The 22,193-nt window shown below is 43.3% G+C and overlaps 1 protein-coding gene across 1 annotated transcript; it reads left to right on the top strand.

Annotated features, from left to right (window-relative positions):
• The first annotated feature begins 290 nt into the window (after positions 1-290).
• LOC111224518 (proline-rich transmembrane protein 4-like) lies at positions 291-22,091 on the top strand. The gene is made up of 4 exons (XM_022749034.1): positions 291-369; positions 7,233-8,383; positions 13,548-13,697; positions 19,317-22,091. Exons 2-4 carry the CDS (start codon positions 7,324-7,326, stop codon positions 21,398-21,400), a joined length of 3,294 nt encoding a protein of 1,097 aa, XP_022604755.1. The 5' UTR covers positions 291-369; positions 7,233-7,323; the 3' UTR covers positions 21,401-22,091.
• The last annotated feature ends 102 nt before the right edge of the window (positions 22,092-22,193 follow it).

The following is a 22,193-nucleotide window of genomic DNA, read 5'->3' as shown; positions in this document are numbered from 1 at the left end:
TCAGCATGTGTGTTTGCATAAGCCATTGTCATCTGACACCCAACTCTGTTCACCAGTGTCCACAGCACTGGGTGATCTCCGCTAATGAACAATTTGCTCAGTGAGGTGTGACCACAGGCATTGTGATGGAAGCCACATAGTGGACTACTGATGCAGTGAGCGAGATAGATAGAGACAAATACAGAGAGAGAGAGAGAGCGAGAGAGAGAGAGAGAGAGGGAGGGAGAGAGAGAGAGGGAGGGAGACTGGAACTCAATTCCACACAGCAGACAAACCTACACAGGCTCAGAAAGACGGTCTCTCCTGCAGCACTCACACACACTCTCACCACTGGCTGTGGATTCTCCATCTTATTCCATACATCTGTAGGTAAGCAGCTCACATGTTTTCCTAGTTGTGCATCTCTCTCTTTCTGTATCTGTTTAATCAGCTGGTCTGTATCTAGATATGAGGGATGTGTAGGTCTGACTTCCATATACATGCTGTTACATGCTGAGACACGCACTCTAGCTGCAGCTATAGGTAAACACACTGACACACACACACACAAACATACCGTATTTCATCAAATACATGGGGGCTTGTGGCTGATGTTGGTGTATTGATATTCATTAAAACCAGGATTAAGGAGATCAGAAGGAACCATTTAGTGGTAAATCTATAAGCAAGTAAGCAATGTGTATGCCGGTGGGTGTATAAATGAGAGTGTGTGTGTCTGTCAGTGTGTAATTTGGGTACATCTTATGTATTAATTTGAATAATATTCATGAATATCTGTCTTGGACATCCTTGTGTTTACTACAGAGGCATGTACAGAATATATGCATGTTTGTGTGTATGTGTGTGTGTTAAGGTGATAGCAAACCAGCAAATGCTCTTGCAAGCATGGATGGGAATGTTTGTGTGTGTGTGTGTGACTGACTGCCTATTTGCATATGAGTGCAGCACACTCCTGCAAGCGGAACAGCGGAGTCCAAAAGGTGCTCAAATCCCGGGGATTAGCAAGACGTCTTTGGCTTCAGCTGTCACCATGGCAAAGGCAGCCGGTGGAACGCCTGTGTTTGAGAGCGTCCTTTATAAATCGGCAGGTTTACTGCATTCATCAGCTCTAGGGCTAACACAAGCATTAGCCCAGCACAATTAATGTCATTCTAAAGCGTGGGGGATATGTTTCACGAGTGGTCAAGGTGGGATTTTAAAGAGATGGAGTATAAGAGGCGTGAAATACGTTTGGAGAACCAAACTAATCTGTGTAAAAATAAAAAAAAAGACATTTGAGTGAATCAACAAGTTTTCCCCGAAAAATGCAACTAAAGAAGATGTTATAAACTGTGCTGGTAATGTTGTGATGGCATTTCTAAGAATCACTAGAGGAAAGCCCACAGATTAGAGCAGAAAGGGATTAGTCTTGTTTGTAAATAGCATGACTCAGGATGCTGTTTGGTTGTTTAACCAACAGGACATACTGTATGTAACCTGCTGGAGTCCTGCCTGTGATGCCGCTCATTTGGACTCATGGCCAGAGGTTTGGTTTTACTTGGACATGAGAGCAGCTCTCATTGTAGTCAATATTGCCCATGGACTATTGACTATAGGTCAAGCTGCCTCACAACTCACAAGTTAGTCATGGAAAAATTATGTCAACCAATGAATTATGGAGTTTACGTAAAAAGGGATTAATGAAACACATCTAGCACTAGCTGCACAGGTAAAGAATAAAACTGACTTGCACATAAGTGGACTTGCAATTTTCCACTTGAAACTTTGACATTTGGGAGCCTTATTCAGTTTCTGCCTTAGAGTTTGAAGAGAAGATAGATACCACTCTCATATCTCCCTGGTAAACACAAGACTACAGCCAGCAGCCGCTTGACTTAGCATGAAGACTGGAAACAGGGGGAAACAGGTAGCCGGGTTCTGCCAAAAGATGACAAAATATACCAGCACCTCTAAAGCTCACGAATTAACACATTAGTTACTTGTATGTTGAATTTGTACAAAAACAAAGTGTAAAAACAACAAGTTGCAGTTTCTATTTAATGATGCAGTAACTTCCCCAAGTCTTGCCATCACCTTGACGTAAACAAACACACGGGGGGAGTTGGTGCAAAAGCAATATCACTGAATACAAGATATGAGCATCAACTATGAAAATAGGATACTCTAAAAATTATTTCACTCACCAGCAAGCTGACTGATTCATTTTAAATTGCAATATTGATATGGCATGAAATATTTAATCAATGTTTATGGGGACGCTGAAAACACAGTGTTCATCCATAACGGTGAAATGCACCAACCGTAAAATGAATCCGTGAACTTGAAAGAAAACAAATAAGGTCTCAAATATAGGGATTTTTTTTATTATGATGATTACCACCTAGGAAGATTAATTTTATCTTGTATATCTTTGCCGAATTGCCACAATAATTTGCTATCACCATAACCACAACTACTGTAGATGATAAGATGGATAGACAGATACCTACCTGCTACACTAAGCTTTCTAACACTTTATAAAGCCCTTCCAATGCGCTGCTTTATGCAGAATAAATCCCTGCTGGATTAAAGCGGCCAGTCAGATTGAATCTGTGCTGTATTGACATCCCTGTGTAGAGTCAAAGTCAGGAGAGGACAACAGGAAAAAGCCATACGTTGACTCCTTAGATGGGAGATAGATCCCATGGTGTTAAAGGGCTGCAATCGAAAACACAGGGCTAAACAGCACGTGGGAGGATGCACATGTAAATGCATGGCCACATGCAAGTGCACCAGCATATAACCATGGATTTAATGCTAGGGTAAAAACTAGTGGTTGTAAATATGCACACCCACAGAGCAGGAAAAAAAACAGTGGCCATTTGCAGGAAGGTAAATTACTCCATTATCCTGGACTGTGTCATTGATCCTCAGGCCTTTCCATGCTTATAGCGGGTTTGTTAAAATAGTAATGACATTGGCCACAGTCAATTCGTCTCCATTTGTGACTCCCCTCAGTGTAGAGCCTCTCCATTTCAATCACTCAGGAGAGACACACACCTCTCAGTCACTACGTTACTCTTTTGCCTCTCCTTTTATAGCCTACTCTTTTCTTTCCCTCTCATCTCACTTTCATTGTCAGAGACTGCAGTTATGCCTTTCTCTTTTTCATTAGCTTTAGTACAGTGGCCTTATTATGTTCACACAGAGGGGCTTGTAAACATTGCCATCAGATTAATTTGGAAGACAGAATTTTCCATAGGGTAATATGGTACAGCAGGTTGAAGACTGATTGAGAACAAGATGGCTGATGGCCCTGAGAGAAGAGATTGAGTGCGGGCTTCTCTCACTCACACACAAACACACACACAGACTAAATTGAAAGTCAGGAGTCTGTTTACAGAGTTAATAAAAGGAGGCTCTGGCAACAACTAAAATGAGCATTAGGGAGACTGCTGCAGAGTTTACTCTCCTGGACTAAGAATGCCACAACTGAATGTCAATATGGGGGGTTTTGTCTCTCTCTCTCTCCTCTCCTGCCCTTGTCTTTTGCTCTCTGCCCTTCTTTGCTGCTTCTCCTTCTGTTTCTCTATCTCTGCTCCATTGAGCACACTACAGTGGCAGGCCCCCGTCTTTGTCGGGAGCAGTGAGACAAAACGCCAGCAAAATAATAGAGGGGACTTGTAAAATTCCCCACAGACACTTTTTATATTTCCTTTCAACTTTCTCCGCTGCCTGTCAAACCAGACTATGCCTTTGCTAACAGACATGTATTTGATGTGGTGATAAGTGGTGACAAGTAAGTTACAGGCCCAATCTGGAAAGTTAGTGGAGTGGTTTTAGATTCATTATTGGCTACTTATCTTAAAATTTCTTTATTAATGAAACTGGTTCATGCAGTTCTGGACAGAGGTACTGACAAAGCGACAGATTAGCACTGTTGTGTTTTAGTGTCTGTCAGCTCACTGTTTCGTTTTTTTGGTCCACAGCTGTAATGTCTGAGTCCCTCAGGCAGCTCTAAAAAAGCTCTAAAAAAACCCACCATGACCTTGGGTGTATAAATAAGCCACTATTTGCTAACAGGTTTGCCATATCAACTTTAAAGGTTATTCTACGGTTGTGTTATTTACAGAGGTTGATTCCACTGACCGCAAGTGACCAAAAAATTACTGCAGGTTAAAAAAAGCTCTGTAGACCACCGCCACTGCGACTAGATGTCGCACTACAACACCAGCGTCCACAAAAAACAAAACAAAACAAATGCTTCGTCCAGCCATCACAACACAATCTAACCACATCCTTTTTATATACAGTCTATGTCCACAGCCGTTATCCCACGCTAGCATTGCCGTGATATGCTCGACAGCGATGCTAAAAGTTAGCCAGCTAGCGATAGCAACATTTGCCAAACACATTGTTAATATGTGAGCCAACGTTAACATGCCAACAGTAGCCGGTCACTAATGAAAACAGACGTGCAACATTATGTAGTCATCAAGTTACTTACACATGGAAGAGAAGAAAAGCCAGTTTGGAGTCAAGCCGGAGCCCTTTAGCAGCTAGCAGGGCTCTCCATCACGGTAACGCCAGATCAGTATCTGCTTGGCCTGGGGAAGAAATTCAGCCTTGGACTTGGACCACACGAGTGACATTGAAGAAACCGGTAAAAATCTTTAAAAACTTTATGGATGTTTTCACGGTCCACAGGCTGACCAGGTAGTCCCTATGGCCAGTCAGCCTTTGCGCTGGTCTTATTGTCTGAGGCATTTTAGACGAGAACGTGTTTTTTTAGTGGAGGAAATTCTCGAAGGCCGTTTTCACCTGAACGCAGCTTATTGCAACGTGTCATCTCACCTGTGGGCGGTCCATAGAGGGGTGGTCCCCGTGTGTTTACAAAATTAGGGAGGGCCAACAGGACTCACATGCACTAACATGCACTAACATGCACATGTACATGCACTGACACGTATGCGCTGCCAGACCTTATACGAAAACAAGGCATACAGACGCCATTAGTCCACTATATCTTTACATAGAAATTAGTTATTGCTGGTATATTACAGTTTAAACTCTCCTTTACAGAACCTTTAACTGTATAGGGAAATACACCATAGATAAATGTATATTTCCATAATTGATCAACTAAATGATGATTATGATCAAATCAGAGCTGCATTAAATTTCTAACTTTCTGGAGCTGGAAGACTAAAAAACTGATATTTTTAAGAAAAGGTGCTTGCACATCTCCCATGACAAGATGAGTCAGCCATCACCAAAATAGCATCTGGTATGCTACTTGAGTCAAATCAAAAACAAAGTAAGAATGGAAATTCTTCTACTTGCCTCAGTGATGGGAAAGTGTGCTCTGAATTCTGCCCAAAATTTGGTTGTGTTTAAAACATAAGGAGATATAGTACCTATAAATGTCATTCTGACTGAGGGACTCTGCAATCATACACTTACTGTAAAAACATGTAGTGAGATAAAAGAAGATATACTGTGAAGTGGAGTAAGCGCTTTGTACTCTACATGAGTTTCCTTTTCCCACACTAGATGATACTGAACGAATGTGATACAGAAGTGAAATGTGAGAATGTTAGCGAAAATAAATTATACATGATCCCTGCTGTCTAAATAATTGATCAGTTATGCATCAGATCATCAAAAAGGCCATTAAGGATAAAAAAATTACTTGCTCCAAGCTTCACAACTAATTAGAATGTTTCTATACACAATAAAATGGACTTCATTCCTCAACAAGTCACATTTCCCTTATTGGCCTTTCAGTAATCCTTCAGAAATTGCTTGCTAAATGTCTTGAAGAAGCCAGCAAAGTGCGTGTGCATCAGAGTGTGCACCTACTACAGAACAGTACAAGTGGGCGAGCAAGTACACAATTTGCGCTAACGTGCAGAGATGCAGAGATTCATCGACAGTCCTATCTCTGCACGCAAGAAATGTGACCATGTGTGGGTTGGTTGGTGCAAGCTTGAACACACAGGCATCTAAAAACAACCTCACCTCATTGGAAAATTATTTTCATGCTGTTCAGTCAAAACGCTAAAACTGGGGAGTGTGTGGGAAGTTCCATATTTGACCCCCTCCAGTAGTCTTCATATCTCAGGGTCCAACTGTGTATCCAGGATGGTTTCATCCCTCCAGGCGGGAACATAAGGGGAGATGGCAGGTCAAGTCCCTGCTCTCCTGATCAGCGAGAACAAGCCTGTGACTCTTATGGCAGCGGCTGATTGATCTCCTGTGTGCATACAAAAGAAAATAGCAAGAACTTGAAAGAGCAGAGTGAACTGGCATGGATTACGGAAAAAAGTGAGTCGTAAAAAAAACTTGTCAGAGAGAAGAACAGAAGCTGACGATGAAGAAAACGTGTGAAATATTATTCATAAAGAGAATGAGAGCATGATAGAGACTGGAGAGAACTTCACTGTGATAGTGGTTCTCTGTGAATATTGATGTTTTTTTGTTTTTTTTACTCCCACACTAACAGATCTTTCTCCCTCCGCTTTAAGGAACAAATAAATCTGAGATTGAAAGAGAGCAAGGCCAAAGCTGGGGGGCAGTGGAAGGGGGAGTTAAGTACAGCTAAAGCATACAGGTTGTTGTTCTCGCAGGGGAAATTCCTTTGGTGCTCCGCTCTTTTCACTGAGGCAACAGGCTAGTGACTTTGAACCACTTGGTGCTCCACAAAAGAAAAAAAAGGTCCGTCTATTCTTATGTTGGCAACCCCAGACCCTAATTCTTCCCTAACCTCCCCCAACCCAAGTCTCATGCACATTATTTCTTGACTACTCCTCGCTGAATAGCATACATATGGATGGAAGTTCTTTCTCTAATTGGTCAGTCCGTGTGGCCGCCCAACCACTGCGACACAGCATGTGCGTGAGCAACAGCATGACATAAATACTGACCACCACATCTAACAGGACACCACTAATTACAGGGTGTCCATATTACTTAAGTTCTTGTTGTGATTTGTGGTGGGTGACATTTTTTTTAGCCGGCTAACTTCAGCAGTTGCTCGTATTGGGTGGCATAGTTTCTATACTTGATTTATTTTACGGTCTGGAAAACAGGTCACACTCTAAGGAGCTGAAGCTCGGCCTTCCAAAAATGTTCAGTGAAAAGAAAAATGAACAGATGCAAATTCTATCAAGTCTTCGTCAACTCAAATTCAGCTGTACAAGAGTGGATGAAAAGTGTGTCACTCAGTGTCCTGTTTTGTGCTTGTCTTTTAGGCCGTTTTGCCAGAGAGCCAGCCAAACCCGCCTCAGGGAGCAGGAGAATGGAGAACAACATGTGACCGATCCGTGCGCCTCTGTCGACAGCATGCTTCGCCTCCACCGGACCTTGGTGCTCTGCTTCTGGTGTTTTTTGCTACTTCACAGGCAGGCTGTGGCTGACGAAGAGGCCTTCTGGGGACCAACACCACCAAGAGAAAACCCACCTGAAAATAAGTCAAGATGGTTTTGGACCCCGTCTCTGCCAAAGATCCCATCCTTTCCCTCACTGCCGTTCAGTATCCCTTTTTATGGAAGCTCGGACAGTAACAACGAGGCTGCTGCGTCGACCACAACCGCCAAGGTGCTGACAGAACCAATCAATCACTTCCAAGACTCGGGTTCAGGGGAAGGGAGCAATTCTGAGGCATCTGAACCATCCACCACTTCAACCCAGGGGCTTCTAACCAGCGTGACAAAGATAAGAGCTGAATCACTTCCCACGGGGACATCAGATTCTCCACACAGCAGCATAGCGCAGACCGACAATGATACTCTTGTTTCAGACTCCCACTCTCCCACAAGCAGCTCTATCAGAAGCACTCTGTTCACCAACAGTCCCACCAGCACAAACGCTCCTGAACAAAATGCAACACATACCAGCCCACCACAGGGTACCACACAAGCAGCTGGACCCAGCATGGGTGCCACTGCACAACACCTCCCAAAGGAACACACTGATAAAGAGGTGGCTGAAGATTTTACAGGAAAGATCTCTTCGACGATAGCACCAGAAACTACAGTTCCCACTGCCTTGACATGGGCATCAGCCCAGTCCACCACAACAAACCCAGGACTGGTAGAGACCACACTGACCAGCAGACTCCCTCTGAGGTCTGTTACTCCCACTACGTCCTCAGAAACCACATTTGTCCGAAAACCCCAAAGCTCAACTGTCAGTGTTCCCCTCCGAACTGGAGAGGCCGCAATGGCAGAAACTCAACCCACTCAGAGTGAGACTGACCCGAGTTTCTCCGAGGCCAGGTCGGGGCCCACGGAGGAACAGTGGGGGGTAATCACGACTGCCATGGGCATTGATCACAGACAAGCACTGGAATCCATAACAAGCACAGCTCAGAGCCAAAGGGTTAACTTCCCAATCGCAGGAGGTAAGCAAACTTAAACAAATCAATATTTGCTGGAATGACTCAATAGATGTGATCAATCATGTGCAGGCAGGTCTTAAGTGTTCAATAGATGTCTGTCGAAGGGCTGCAGACAGTTCAGCGTGATCAGTGACATTTCTGACATGGTAAATAGACAAAGGTCTGTGATTAGCATAAATCCAGATCCTGTTGAAAACCTGTCAACGCTCAGTCTGGAATCAACATTAACACGACAGGACTGATGAGTTATATGTGGAAATTTAGCTTGTAGAGCACATCACTGCTCAAAGTACTTATCTTGTGGATACATATATCACAGCGAAATGGCAGCCTGCAGAAATGGAAGTTGCTCCACGATGCAGTAATCAAAAGTGTTTGAACCGTCTACCACAGAATGTGACATCTTTATTGTATTTCCAAAGCGTGAATCTCTCCAACTTTGTATAGTGGAGACTAAATCATCAGAATCTGGTTTGCAATCCGTTGTGTCTGGGTGGTTAAAAAGCTTTCCTTTGAGTGATGTGCCGTTGTTTACTGGCCCCATCTACACCCTTAGCTAATTTTGCATTTCACAATCGCAAGCAGAGAATAATTCGTACCATCCCTTTAACAGCCTGTAATGAGTTTTCAAGCAGCATTTCCACTCTAGCATTGCATAAGCCATTACCTCAGAGAATGGAAGGAAAGTAGTATTTGATTGAATGCTGCTCAGTGGGGGTTTTGTTCTCCATACTGCATGAAAAGGTAAAGATGATGAGCTAAAAGCGCTACTTGTAGCCTGTACATTATGGGAGACTTTGACACGACAGCGAGGCAATACCTTCTTCTTCATGGCCCATCCCCCAACACATGGTGGCAGTCTGGTGTCTGTATGCTTAATGAGTCTTCAGAGGTAGGCCCACCTCCAACGACAGACACATTCATCATGCAGGGTCAAAGGTTGGGCGGGGAAATGATGAGTCGATTATTCTCAGCCAGGGAGGTTCGGCGTCCATCTGATAAAACCATGATTTTTTGGTGGATGCATATAGTAGAGTCTGCAATATTCACTTAGCATGTGTATCACATAATGACAGTCTGCTTGTGCACATCAGTTAGCCTCTATATTTTAATGCTGCCAACCCATCAAATGTCCATTAAAAAAAAAACGCTTTTAAAAATTTCAAATGCAAACTCCTCTCAAACCACATTGGCATGTTATTTTAAATATCTTTTGAGTTGTTGCTTGACAAAAACATCTCATCTCAAGGTCCATGCAGTAGCTGTTCTAGAGCTTTCCATCATATTGCATGATCTTCCTCAGAAGGAAGCATTTTCCCACTTATCAGAGAAAAGTAGATGTTTAAATTTTCTTTATTTGTCAGTCAACCAAAGGCTTCAGAACAGCTACCAAGCTTCTGTTTCCAAGGTCAATAACGGACCTTGACAATCAGCCTTTGGATATTTACAGGAAGCAGTGTATTCTGCACAATGTCAAAATGCACTTTAATAGTTATTCAGTGGAGAAAAAGGTGGAGAGTGAATGTTTTTTTTGGAATCAAACCACTCCAGATCCTGTATCTCCCTCACTGCTTTACGCTGCCTGCATCGAAACTAGTGGATTTTATGTTTTGTCTGTGGCGCCCTGTGTTGTGTCTGCACTTGTTTTCAGTTGTGCTCTGTGTGACGGCGTTGGGAAAAGATAGAGGGCTTGGCCTGGGTGTGGGGGGTGGTCTGCTGTGGCTGTGTATCAGTATTCCGAGCGCACACTCAGCGAAACCACCACCTCTCCTGTGGGACCGTCCGCTCGCCAGTCGCTCTTCATGGATGCTGAACATGCTTCTTGCCATTTAGTCTCCTCCATCCCTCCCTCCCTCCCTCCCTTTCCTGTTCCCCTCCTCGTTTTGCAATCTTTGTGCCCCTGTACAAACACAAATCCCTGTCAGTTTTTTCCATGGAAAGACATGTCGGCTGTGGGTGCTTTGAAGGGTGAAAATATCCTGACAGGGATGAAAGAAGCTCATGGTTATCAAAGACGGATGAAAACCCAAAAGAATATGGTGCTTTTAGTCTGTTTGTTGTAATATTTCACTGGAGTCTTGCAGTGTTTAAACGATTACGCCTTGCCAAAGGACACAGGAGGAGACTAATAAGAAAATGAAAGCACAGGCGCCTCTGCATTATCATATATTATCCCAATGTGAACATTATATCTGTGTGAACAGATAGATTCAGGGTGAATCATTTCCCTGCTGGAGGTGTTGAACATCTTCACCACACAAATGGGTGTGTTTTCATTGATCTAGAAGGTGTTTGCTATGTGGCGCTGCCCTTCACGAGGCTGTCAGGTATACAAAAAAAAAAACCAGCAACGCTCTGCATCTGTGTCAAATCCTCTACTAAGGGACACTCCAACATCCGATAGCAAAGGCAATTATGAGAAGAGAGAGCGGAAAAAGGAGGGAAAAAAGGGAACTGAGGGTTGAGGCTGATGAGATGTGGAGGTTTTCTGAAGCATCTCAGATAGCCACTGCTGTAAATTTTCTTCTAAAAAGCTTCCCTTTAGCCTGCCCCTTTTCCCCTCCTCCCACTTTTTCCATTACTGTCTGCTGTACTAATAGGCAGCGGCGAGGCTAAACCCTTAACACGCTCCATTAATACCTGCAAGGATATTTTGTCTCTGTGATCCGAGCTTTGTACTAAACAGCCAAATTGTGGCCATTGGCAGATTAATTGATAATGGAAATGGATTTACAGGCAATGTGTGTGACATGAATATCTGATGCCCTTGTATAGAAGTTATGTGGAAAAAGGGGCTTAAATGCAAATAGAGATAATTATGTTAATCTTCTCTCCTTTAACCAGACAGAGTCCATGAGTTTTAAAAACTGGACGGATTAGGCCTGTTTGTATTTAAGATTTGACTCACAGCTCTTGGGCTGTATGAACCCCAGAAAAAGACCTGACTGTTATAAATATTATCATGAAACAATCAGGATTATTCCTCACCTTGACTAAATAGTGTAACAGAGTTAGAAAATGTCACGAAACCCTCAGTAACTATCTTAAAAACGAGCCAAATTAGCAACAATATGATGCAATTTTGTGCAAGTACATGAAGAAAAAAACTGAAGCTGAGCTAATAGTCATATCTTATTTTTATGCATCTGATTATGAGCATCGAGCTCTCTGCTGCACTTCCTGTTATTTCTTATCACTCTAAGCTCAACATCTCGACATTTTCACCTCTGGCAGCTCTGGAAGGATAATAAAGAGTTTCTGAAACACTTTACAATGTGAATTACTACCATACCAAAATGGCCATCATTAGATCTCAGGATGAAAGACAAATTTTCATTTTGTGCACTCATGAAGAAATTGAGTCATATTGATTCACAGCCTGAGGGGAACAAGACACAAAGAAAGATTCTTCTTCAACTGCGAAACAATGGATCTACATTATAGAGAAGCATACTTAAAGATGATGAAGACAAAAGGAAATTTATGTATGTACTAATTAGGTAGACAGCGAAATGATAATTCAGCACTAATGTGGAAGGTTGAGCTGTTCATTAAATAAAATGGAGATGTTCCACTCAGCTCGTGCCCCCCTCTCTCATCTCTTTTTGCTTTCATATTGCTCCGTCAGCAGCGGTCTGTAAATGGCTGGTCATCAGTAATTTTGCTTGTGATGTGCTAAAGGGACGAGTTCCTCTGTTTGTGTGTGAGTGAGCGAGTGTCTGCACCTGTTTACTGTCCCCGTGTCTCATCTGTAGCTGATCTTGTTAGATGTTGCTATTTAATCTACCACTACAGGCACATCAGCGCGTCTGTGCTAAGTCGCTGTAGTGATCTGGCTGGGATGTGCAGCGTCTCCTTCCAAGTCACTCGACACAGGCTCAACAAACAACTGCTTAATTACAATACACTGTAAAAACAGCAGAAGTCCATATAATTAAAAAATTCTGAGGTATGTGTCAATACTTTTTGAGGTTTTTCAAAGTAAAATATTTCAATGCTGTAAATTCAGCAGTATTTAAACGTTAACATAAAAAAATACGCAGCAGTGGTTGAATTTACTTTAAATAGCTTTTGAATTTTAGTTATGAATCTCACCTTGGAATTTGCTTATGAAGACCTGTGGCTTGACTCAGACTTTTCCCAAATACCAGCTGTGAAGTATTGCATGTGCAGGTGTGTAAATGTGCAGTATTTGTCTCTGTCACTCATTCATCTCCCCCTCCTTCGGCTGAGACAGATCCCCAGCTGTGTGGAGGTCAACAGTGCAATAAAGTGAGCAGATTTCGCTTTGGAGACGTTTCAAATTTTTACCCGAGCCTTGTGTGCATGACCTAGATTATAAGATAGTCACATGCATTGCCTTGTAGCTGTTATGATTTTTTCTTTTTCTTTTTCTAACTTATTATTCCTCCCACAAGACTTACGCCTTGGTATCTTTTATTAATATTAATTCTGACGCTATAAACTCGCACTGTACCTGGTATCCCTCGCTTTCATCACAGTCAGTTCATCAGTTTTTCCCTCAACAGGCTCTGGTGCCTCATTCATTTGTAACTGCTGCATTGTGTTGCACCGGAGAACACACAACAGCTGTGCACAGAGGCCTGACTGTGAAAACATGTTTTGTGATTGTACCAAAGGGAAAAGAGAATGAAGCTGCTCTGTCATGTAGTCATTATTCCATCCTCCTCTCTGTGCTCTTTATGAAATGCTTCTCCTTGTTTACCTCTGTTTTGGAACGCTAAGATGATTGAACAAGGGTTTGTGCTGGACACACCCATACACACACACACACACACACACACACACACACACACACACACACACACACACACACACACACACATCAAGATGTCAATGTAATTAGACTACAGAGGGCCAGACTACTGTGCAATGGATGACTGGCTACAACTAAGTGGATGATAGGCCGATCCGTTTGACAGAACTGGGTTAAGAAATAGAGTCCTTCCATTTTCTGCAGTGTGAAGTCACAGACACGCTGCGAGCAGAGAGGTTAACAGAGAGGGTTAAACTTTCTCTTTCCAAGCTCCAGACTTGCTAATCTGTTTTTCTCAGACTACTTGGAGCTACGGTGTTGTGTGCTTTAAATTGTATTCCTGATCTCCTTTGAGATGGCTCAGAGGTTAAATTGCATGTGTCTTCCCAGAGCTGCCAGTCAAAGAGGATAAGGAGGATGAGGAGGCTGAGGAAGGTGTGGTCCCTTCAGCTGTAGATGGGGATGCCGACACCAGGAGGTTGGCAGACACTTCCACGCCATCCGCTAAGCTGCTAGCAACATCCCTGCCACAGAGCACAGGTGAGCAAACACATCCCTTAAGATGTAAACAAACACTGCAGCTTACATATATTTTAAGCCTGTGTTTGTGCTGCCGTACTGTTAGGAGGAAAACTAAAAGGGCCACATGCTGTTAGTTTCATAAGCCATCCTGTAGTTGTTTCAATATCTGTTAATCTGTCAGAGGACAGGGAGAAACAATTACCCTGGATCCTTTGCCTGAAGCTACTAATTGCATCCAAAGGGAGGAGAAAACTGCTCATTCAAGCTGTGATGTTGGAGAACTGAGGAGACAGGGAAACAATGCCCACCTGATAAACAAACATTTCTCCGTACGCTCACAGATGGATAATGACAATAGCTGCTGTTAAAAAACAGAAAACACAAATAAGTATTGAGTAAGTGCTGGCTGACGACAGGAGAGTACTTTAAAATGAAGGGTTGCTGCACACAGCAGTTTCCATGAATAAAGTTGTATTATTTACTCTGTCTTGGAGTGTGTATATTAAGGCAGGAGTTACCAGAGGCTCTTATTACAAACGTGTGATTTATTACATGGCTGACACATTTGGTGATATTAACGTCAGCACTACAATGTATGTGGCATTAACTCAAAACTACAGTGCTCAAATTCAGGGTAATGAAGAAACATGTCATCTAGTGCAATGGTGTGGCTTATTTGTATATTTGGGCAATAATACAGCACAGAGAAATAGGATATATCAGGCTTTAGCTACACAGACAATGTTAGTTTGGTCTTTTCATTGGATTTGTTATTGATAAGAAAAACACAAAATATCATCTAAACAAAATCAATAAAAAAAAAGTCTCATAATCCCTCTGTAAAATAAAATATCAATGTAACAGTAAGGCCTTACGTGTTTATTAAAAGATCCACTCCTGGCCCAGTTCACAGTAGCAGATGTAGCCCACATTACCTCGCCCAGAATAGCGGATGTTGTCAAGTGATTTTCAAAAATAGACCTGTCAAATGTGCCACTCGCTGACGATGCTGTGCTACGTGGCTCTCCAGTTGGGTGTGCCACGAGTGAGTGTGAGTGAGTGAGACAATGATGTTACTAGTCTGTGTATCTGCCAATTGAATGTGTCCACCCTAAAGCAAAAATGTGTTGTCGAAAATACCGGCTGCGCATAAACAGATTTACAATTATCATAGCAGCTCGCCTATTTGCTTTCACTGACCCACAGCAGTGCAGAAAAAACAGTACGCGTGATTTAACTGCTCCACGAACTCTCACTAAATTGCTTTTTCTGACGGGAGCCAAAGTGAAGATGAAGGCAATCAGACGAAAACTACATGGAGCTTTCAGTGTCATGAATCAACACGCAGCCAATTAAAGATGAGTGTGTGGGGGCTGCAGTATAACACCAGAGGAGTCCTTCACCTTTATTACCTCAGCTGGTTTACAGGTTGAGGTGCTTTAGGGGACACCTTTCAATATTTACTGGCAAAACCAAAAGAAATTAAGACATAAATATACTAACAGTCTTCCCACTGAGAACAGAATGAGACTACTCCTCGAAATGGTCTGTGAAGCAAACTTGGTCAAATGTGGACTCCAAGTCTTGTTGTCCTCAGAGGACTTTGCTTTTAGTCTGTGTGTCCACTGTAGATGTGTCAGCTGTCCCTAGCCTGAGAGACTTGTTCCCACAGGAATGTGTCAGATGACCGAGCAGCATGCAGCGGAACGTAACGCTCTTGATCCATCCTTGTACTGCAGCCACCACCACATACCAAACCTTGTCCAGGCCGCTCGGCCGGCCCGGCAGCTCAGATGTGACATTTATCGACACGAGAGAGGCAACAAAACATGACACTAATTCAATACCTGTCACGTTTTCCACTCGGCCTGACTCAGAGGCATCCTAGTCCTGCCCTGGAAAGTAAACAAATGGGCAGAGAAGTCAGTGGCATAACACTGTATAAGACCCCACCTATTTTATCAGTGGCCCCCACGTTCAAAACGGCTGCAGCTGTGTGTTTGTTTTACACTCCAGCCACATTTCCCACACTGCTTCTGTCTGTTTTGATAGGATGACACTGTCCAGTCAAACAGTGCAGGCTTATGAGAACACAGACATATTAAAAGGCCTCATTTTAAGCTGCTAAGGTCATAACTTTCAACAAGATTAAACATAGCTCCTGTTTATTTTCTCTGACACGATGCCTGAGTATCAATGAGATGGCTTTCGTGCATTTTGTACTGATGCAATATGGAGTTTGAACTAAGAAGGTCTCACATTATTATTTCAGTGTAGTGCTGCAAGTAATGATTATTGTTGTCATTGATGAATCTGTCGATCATCAGCCATACTAGAGGCACGGCACTAGTGATGTCGGTCGGTCTTTAGCCTGGACTGAAGTATCGTGACAACAGCTAGATGGATTGTCATGAAACTTGGTAAAAACATTCATGGTTTACAGGTGATGAATCCTAATGACTTTGGTGAGCCTTGACTTTTCCCTTGGTGCTACGTGGGGTGGACATTTGCGGTCATGAAATTTTGTCCTGACATTAATGCCCCCTTCAGGATGAATTGTAATTACCTTGTTGATCCTGATCATCAGGTTTATTTGTCAATGCTTTTGTTTATGACCACCTGATAAACTAATTAGTCACAGCTGTACTTTGTTGTTAGCAAGCTAACACGCTAAGCTAAGCTAAGATGATGGCCACGCGAGGAATTACCTGCTAAACGTCAGCATGTTAGCATTGTCACTGTGAGCATGTTGAAAATACAGCCTCACAGAGCCACTAGCATAACTGCAGACTTGTTTTCAGCATCATTTATTTAATTAGATTAATCAGTTAATTTAGTCTGTAACAAGCCAAAAAAGGGTTTAAAACACTGGTCTCCCAGACCATGAAGATGTCTTCAACTTGCGCGGTTTGCCTGACCAGGTGTTTAAAAGTACTCAATTTATGATGATGCAAAACAAAGAAAAGTGTTGAACTGACGTGTTTGAAAATCTAGAACCAACTTTTTTTTTTTACTTCATAAATGAGTGATTTGTCATTCATCTGATTAATTAATCAAAATGGTTTCAGGACTATTTCAAATTTAAAAGAAAAAAAAACGTGGGAGTTCCAGGCATCCCAGGACACTGCTGTGACTCTAAATCATGTGTTGTGATTATAATACAGTCATTCCTTCCTGGCAAATTAATGTTTAGACCATTAGCTGAACTGACTTAATGGCGGCACAGCTTGTACTTTCCTGGCAGAACAAAAGAATTAATGTGAATGTGTGACAAATTTGAATGTTCTGACTAATGCTCACACATCTGTCTAACTCTCCTCCCTGCCATAATTGCTCTTCACTGTATAGTCCAGTGCGATGCTGAAGGATCATTATTAAAAAAAAGATGCATAAGGGAGTTATCTCGACAGCATTTCACTTTTTGTTATTAAAGATTCTTCAGGGTTTAATTAAAAAACAGCTGAAGAAAAAAGCTTTTCAAATCTCTGTTTATCCTCCTGTTCCTCCTGTTGAAGACATTATTGAGCTTCAAAAGACAGTTCAAGATGTCTGAAATAAAACTGCTGTGTCACGCTACAGTAAAAGATGCACTGGCAGCTGGCCGTGGGGTCATATTTCCCGGAGCTTGACATTTTCATAACAACCTGGGACTATGAATCAGCTCTGGGGTTAGGAGACGAATGAGGAAAAATTATAAAGCCTTCGACGACAACAGGCAGACGGCAGCAAAGTGCTGAAGCTTATGCTAAGGCACTTGTTTAAATCCTCTGCCACTCATGGGGATATGAGGCAGAAAGAGAGTGTGGCTTTGTTGGGGTACTCAAGTACAGCTAGTGTCAACAGTACACAAACACATGCAAATACGCAGATAGACACCCCCCAGAAATGAGCACAGTGGAAAGACATTAACATTAACTCTAGTGAAAGGCCTTCAGGCAGTTTACATCTCAGCATCGTCACTGTTAAACACACACGCAGCCAAGGATTTCACTCTCCTGCTGGTGCTGCAGAACTACACATGTTAAACATAATGGAAGCAGCAGCTACACTGTATCTATACAATTGGAAAAAATGGCAAAGACCAGCAGAAGCAGAAAACATAAAACAAGGGAAAATACATGGCAGTCAAAGGGAATAGTGGCGTTTGCTTCAGAAAACTGTCCCAGTTTAAAAATAACAAACCCACCTATGGGAGTTTCCCCTTTTTGAAGGCGGGTGTTGAAGGAAAATCATAAACAAAAGAGTGAATTAGGGGACCAGGACAGGGTGGGATGGGAAACACAAAAATACAACCCATAAAAGTACATTAAAAGATGTAAAACAAAAATGCTAAACCACACAAATTCCACTTTTAGGTTTACTTAGGACACAAATTAGGCATTCTCAATCTATATGCAAAGTTTCTGGGTTTTGCGGTGGTGATGTCGGCACATTTCCGTTCTTAAACTGGCACATAACATCACTGCCAGATATGATGTATTCCCCAGACATCACTAGATGCATTTAAACCCCCATTTGAGTCCCAAAAAATAAGTCACTAATCTCACACCACAATGATTGTAAAATATATTTATGAGTGTACAGTAAACTCGCCTGCTGTGTGATTTACTGTGCTGTCAGTTTATCCCGTTAATTTGCGCCTGTCTCTGTGGTCCATTATAGCACCTGGCTCTTTATGGAGGAGTGATTGCCTCTGATAAGCCTGCAGCAAAATGACTGATGAGCCTGTGTGTGTCTGCAAATGACAGAGATGCAATTACAAGCCGCTCCTGCTGCATTTGACTACCTTTTCTTTTTTTCTTTTTTTTTCAAGGTTTTTTAACTTGCTATTATTACACTTAAGGTCTCAATATGTTCTTCTCTGTGGTGGAAAGATCGCTTGCATGTGATGACGGTTATGTTCTGTGGAAAAGAACAAGCTCCGTGATGTGAAGCTTATTGATGCGGACACAGGGAGACTGAAAAATGTTTGTCTTTTTGCCCATCTGTGAGGTATTATGCTGTGTGAAGTGACTTGTGCTACGTTCCATTCGAGTCATCCCCCACTAATTGAGCAGTGTAAACATGTACACCGCAGATGAGCTTTGCAGGAGTCTCTGTAATGTTCACTGAAACACGTATACGCATGGTTATTCCTTAATTTCCAAAGCTAAATGACTTCGAAGCAGCCATTTCCTTCACAGCGCTAACACATGTCTAACACAATCAAAATTAACTGCGCTCGCATGGAAACTCCAGATGGCTTACGTAATGCAAGAGAAATCAGCTCTGTGGTTCTGAGTGGGCTGATCTCACACACACACACACACACACATTTTCTCTCACACACACATACACACCTTCTCTTTTGGGCCCTGCTCAGTTTGAAGTTGCATTCTTACAAGCTTTTAAATGGGATTAGCAGACTAGGAGGAAAGCACTCTTTCACCATGTTGGACATAAGCCAATTTGTTTTCTGGTTCAGATAGTTTGAACATTGATTAAATGCTTATGTGTATTCTCATCAGTGGATGATTAGTATGCTTTTAACTGGTATAAAAGTAGTTATTTCCCTTTTCAATTACTGCCCTTTAAAATATTATCCTACCAGCTTTTCAAAGCAAATTTGATCAAACTAACATTCTTCTTTCTTTGCAGGCATTCCCACCAAAACTCCACATATTCCTCTCTACACTGAAGACTGGATGTCCAACGCGGAGGACAGCAACACCACCTTCCTTCCAGACTGCAATAAAGAACGCTCCGGGATCTGCAACCTCTCGGACACCTGGTACCCCGCCACTACCACCGCCTCGGACATCAGACCCACACAAAACACCACTGCCACGAACCAATCAGTCAACCCTTTCCTCATCCCAGCTCCACCCATGTTGGTTCCCCTGTACACCGACTGGAACAGTGCCATGGCTGCTTGGGGCCTGGCCTGGGAGGCACATGTTTATGGCGCTGGTTGTGTCTTTGCGATGCTAACGCTAGCCTCAGCGCTCAATCTGCTCTGCTTGCCACTGCGATGCCCATCAGGATGTGGCTACTTCGCTCTGGTCAGCCTGTTCCTCCTAGCTGCCGGTTGTACCAGATCTTTCTCGCTCCTGTACGACGCCTACGGCCACCAGGATCGCTTACCCTCCACCGAGGCCTCACTGATGCTCTATGAGGCCCCGTTTCCCTGCCTGACTGCAGCTTTCGGCCTGGTTTTCCTTCTCCTCTCTATGCGCTCAAGAATGCAGCTCTCCTACTCAGCCTTCCAGAGACCCTGTTTTCTGGCCTGCCTGGTCGTCCTGCACTTTGCTGCTGCATTTGGTCCAGTGGCATTACTGAAGTTCTACCAGCAAAAGCCTCCCCTTTGCCTATTTCTTTCACTCATCTCCCGTGGGGCCTTTGTAGCACTGGCCACATTTCTGTCTACTGCCTATTTTGTGTTCTACATCTACGTGCGGGCAGACTCGAAGCACATCTACCACCTGAACAACACTTCTCCCACACCTGCTGAGCGCTACAACCGCTGTCCCTTTGCTGAGAGCCGCGACTGGGACCGTGCAGCTGTAACCGTTTGTCTTTCAGCATTGTTTTCTCTAGCATGTGCAGGACTGCAGTTATATGCAATGCTCAATGCTATGGGTGTTGCAGGTGGAGAGGAGGTGTTCCACCCCTGGCCCTGGTGGGCTTTTCAGTTTAGCTGCAGACTCTGTGAGCTTGGAGTTTGTCTCACCTTAGCCTTGGTGGTTGCACAACCAGTCTACTGTTCTGACCACCTTCCAGCTGCAGGAAGTTGCTGGACTGAACTGTTGGCGTCCAAATCGCCCATTCTGCCTGGGAGCTACCAGTGGGCCTTGAGCCAGCAGGAGAAACTCGCCATTGTTGACACAGTTGGGCTTGGAGAGACCGAGAGCCTTCCTCTTTACACTCTGATGGATGAGAGGCTTGGTAGTAGTCTGAACGGCCTGGACCTCCTCTACCACAGCAACCGGGCCTTAGCATACCGAGACCTGGACCTGGATATGGACTTACAGGGGTCAGAAAAACCAGAGGATGGAGGAGGCAGAGAGCCATCAGGTGCATCCTCATTTACCAGTGACTCCACTACAGATCTGCGGCCACCTTCGCCCATCAACCTGCGTCGCAGCATAGACGAGGCGCTCTTCAGTGAGGCCCTCTTTCCCATGAGCCTCTTCAGCCCTGCAAGGCCTCTTCATTGCAGTGACTTATCCATAAACAACCACTGTGCACTTCCAAGCAACGGCCTCTGTGATCCTCTCTCGGCTGACCCCGGTCTTTATCGGACTTCTTCCTGCGTGGAGATGGTCTGTCAACCCCAGCCCCCTACTACCCAACCTCAAGGAGAAACTGTTGTAGGCGCTCCACCATCTCCCTCCTTGTCCTCCACCTCCAGCTGTTCATCTCCTGAACGCTGGAGGGACAGCTCTTCCTCCTGTTCCCTCTACAGAGCCTCTCTCGGGGGTTCCTCGCTGGTCCTCTGCCCGAGCCCAGAGAGACATGCTCAGCAGCTTCTCCAGCAAGGGGGCACGGGCCATGTGGCGTCCTCTGGCCACCAGGCCCATGCTGACCCACAGAGGCACTATCATACACTGGGCGCGGCCTCACAGGAGAGCCTGGACCTGGACATGTCATCTGAGGCAGACCGGTCGGTGCAGGAGGAGTTCATCAGTGTTTGCAGACAAATCGATGCTTTGAGCATCTGCAGTGAGACTATTGATTTATAAAAGGACAGTATGGTCAAACAAGGGTTACATTGAGGACTTGTTGAGAAGGATGTCTGCTTTGTGCAGCAAGTCGTCTGTCATGGTTTTTTACAGTCTATTTGTTAGTGCATGGTAGCTTTTCCGTACAGCATTAAAGACCCTTAGCTGCCGAGATAATGTTTTTGGAGGTTGATAAGCTTTCTTATGTGGTCATTAGTGAATGTCTATGAAGTGCCAAGAATGTCAAAAGCCAAAAGGTGATTTGTAACTTTTACATGTTTGATAAAGGCAGGTGACGTTTGCTACAGTCAAAAGAATTGTAACATTTTACTGAGTGGAGATAACAGGATTTTATTTGTACAATGTTTTTAAAGCATTCCAACATTCCAATAGATAGTACTGTGACTGAGTTAAGCACTTATTAAATACTACTGAAGTAATACGTTTTCAAATTGAGCAAATATCATTGTAATTAAATCTCATGTTGAATAAATGGGATTAAAATCTAGTTTGACAAACTATAAACTCTTCATACCAATATGCTATGTCTTACTTGGAGTTATGGTGCAGCAGCAGCGCCCTCTACTGTTAAAACACACTATGTTACCTTTTCCCTCCACATTTATCACCAACAGACTGTGCTTCAACATATACTGACAGCATCCTCTGTGACCGGCTTACTAATTTATTTATGTTCAAACATAACTTTGCTTAACACATTGTTTAATAAAGTTTGTTTTATAACATTTGGCTCATTTTACTCAAACTTTTTCACACTGATAGTGTCACAACTCATGTTAAATACGACAGTAGT

This window comes from Seriola dumerili, unplaced genomic scaffold, assembly GCF_002260705.1.
Source record: "Seriola dumerili isolate Sdu_G_001 unplaced genomic scaffold, Sdu_1.0 BDQW01000138.1, whole genome shotgun sequence".
Taxonomy (NCBI): Eukaryota; Metazoa; Chordata; class Actinopteri; order Carangiformes; family Carangidae; genus Seriola; species Seriola dumerili.
This window is presented reverse-complemented; position numbering and strand designations above follow the sequence as displayed.

What these genes read in the sequence shown, in the direction of transcription:
- LOC111224518 (XM_022749034.1), top strand. Translation starts at nt 7,324, where the DNA reads ATGCTTCGCCTCCACCGGACCTTGGTGCTCTGCTTCTGGTGTTTTTTG. An exon ending in TAACTTCCCAATCGCAGGAG is followed by an intron (nt 8,384 to 13,547) that starts GTAAGCAAACTT and finishes GTGTCTTCCCAG; the next exon opens with AGCTGCCAGTCAAAGAGGAT. An exon ending in ATCCCTGCCACAGAGCACAG is followed by an intron (nt 13,698 to 19,316) that starts GTGAGCAAACAC and finishes CTTTCTTTGCAG; the next exon opens with GCATTCCCACCAAAACTCCA.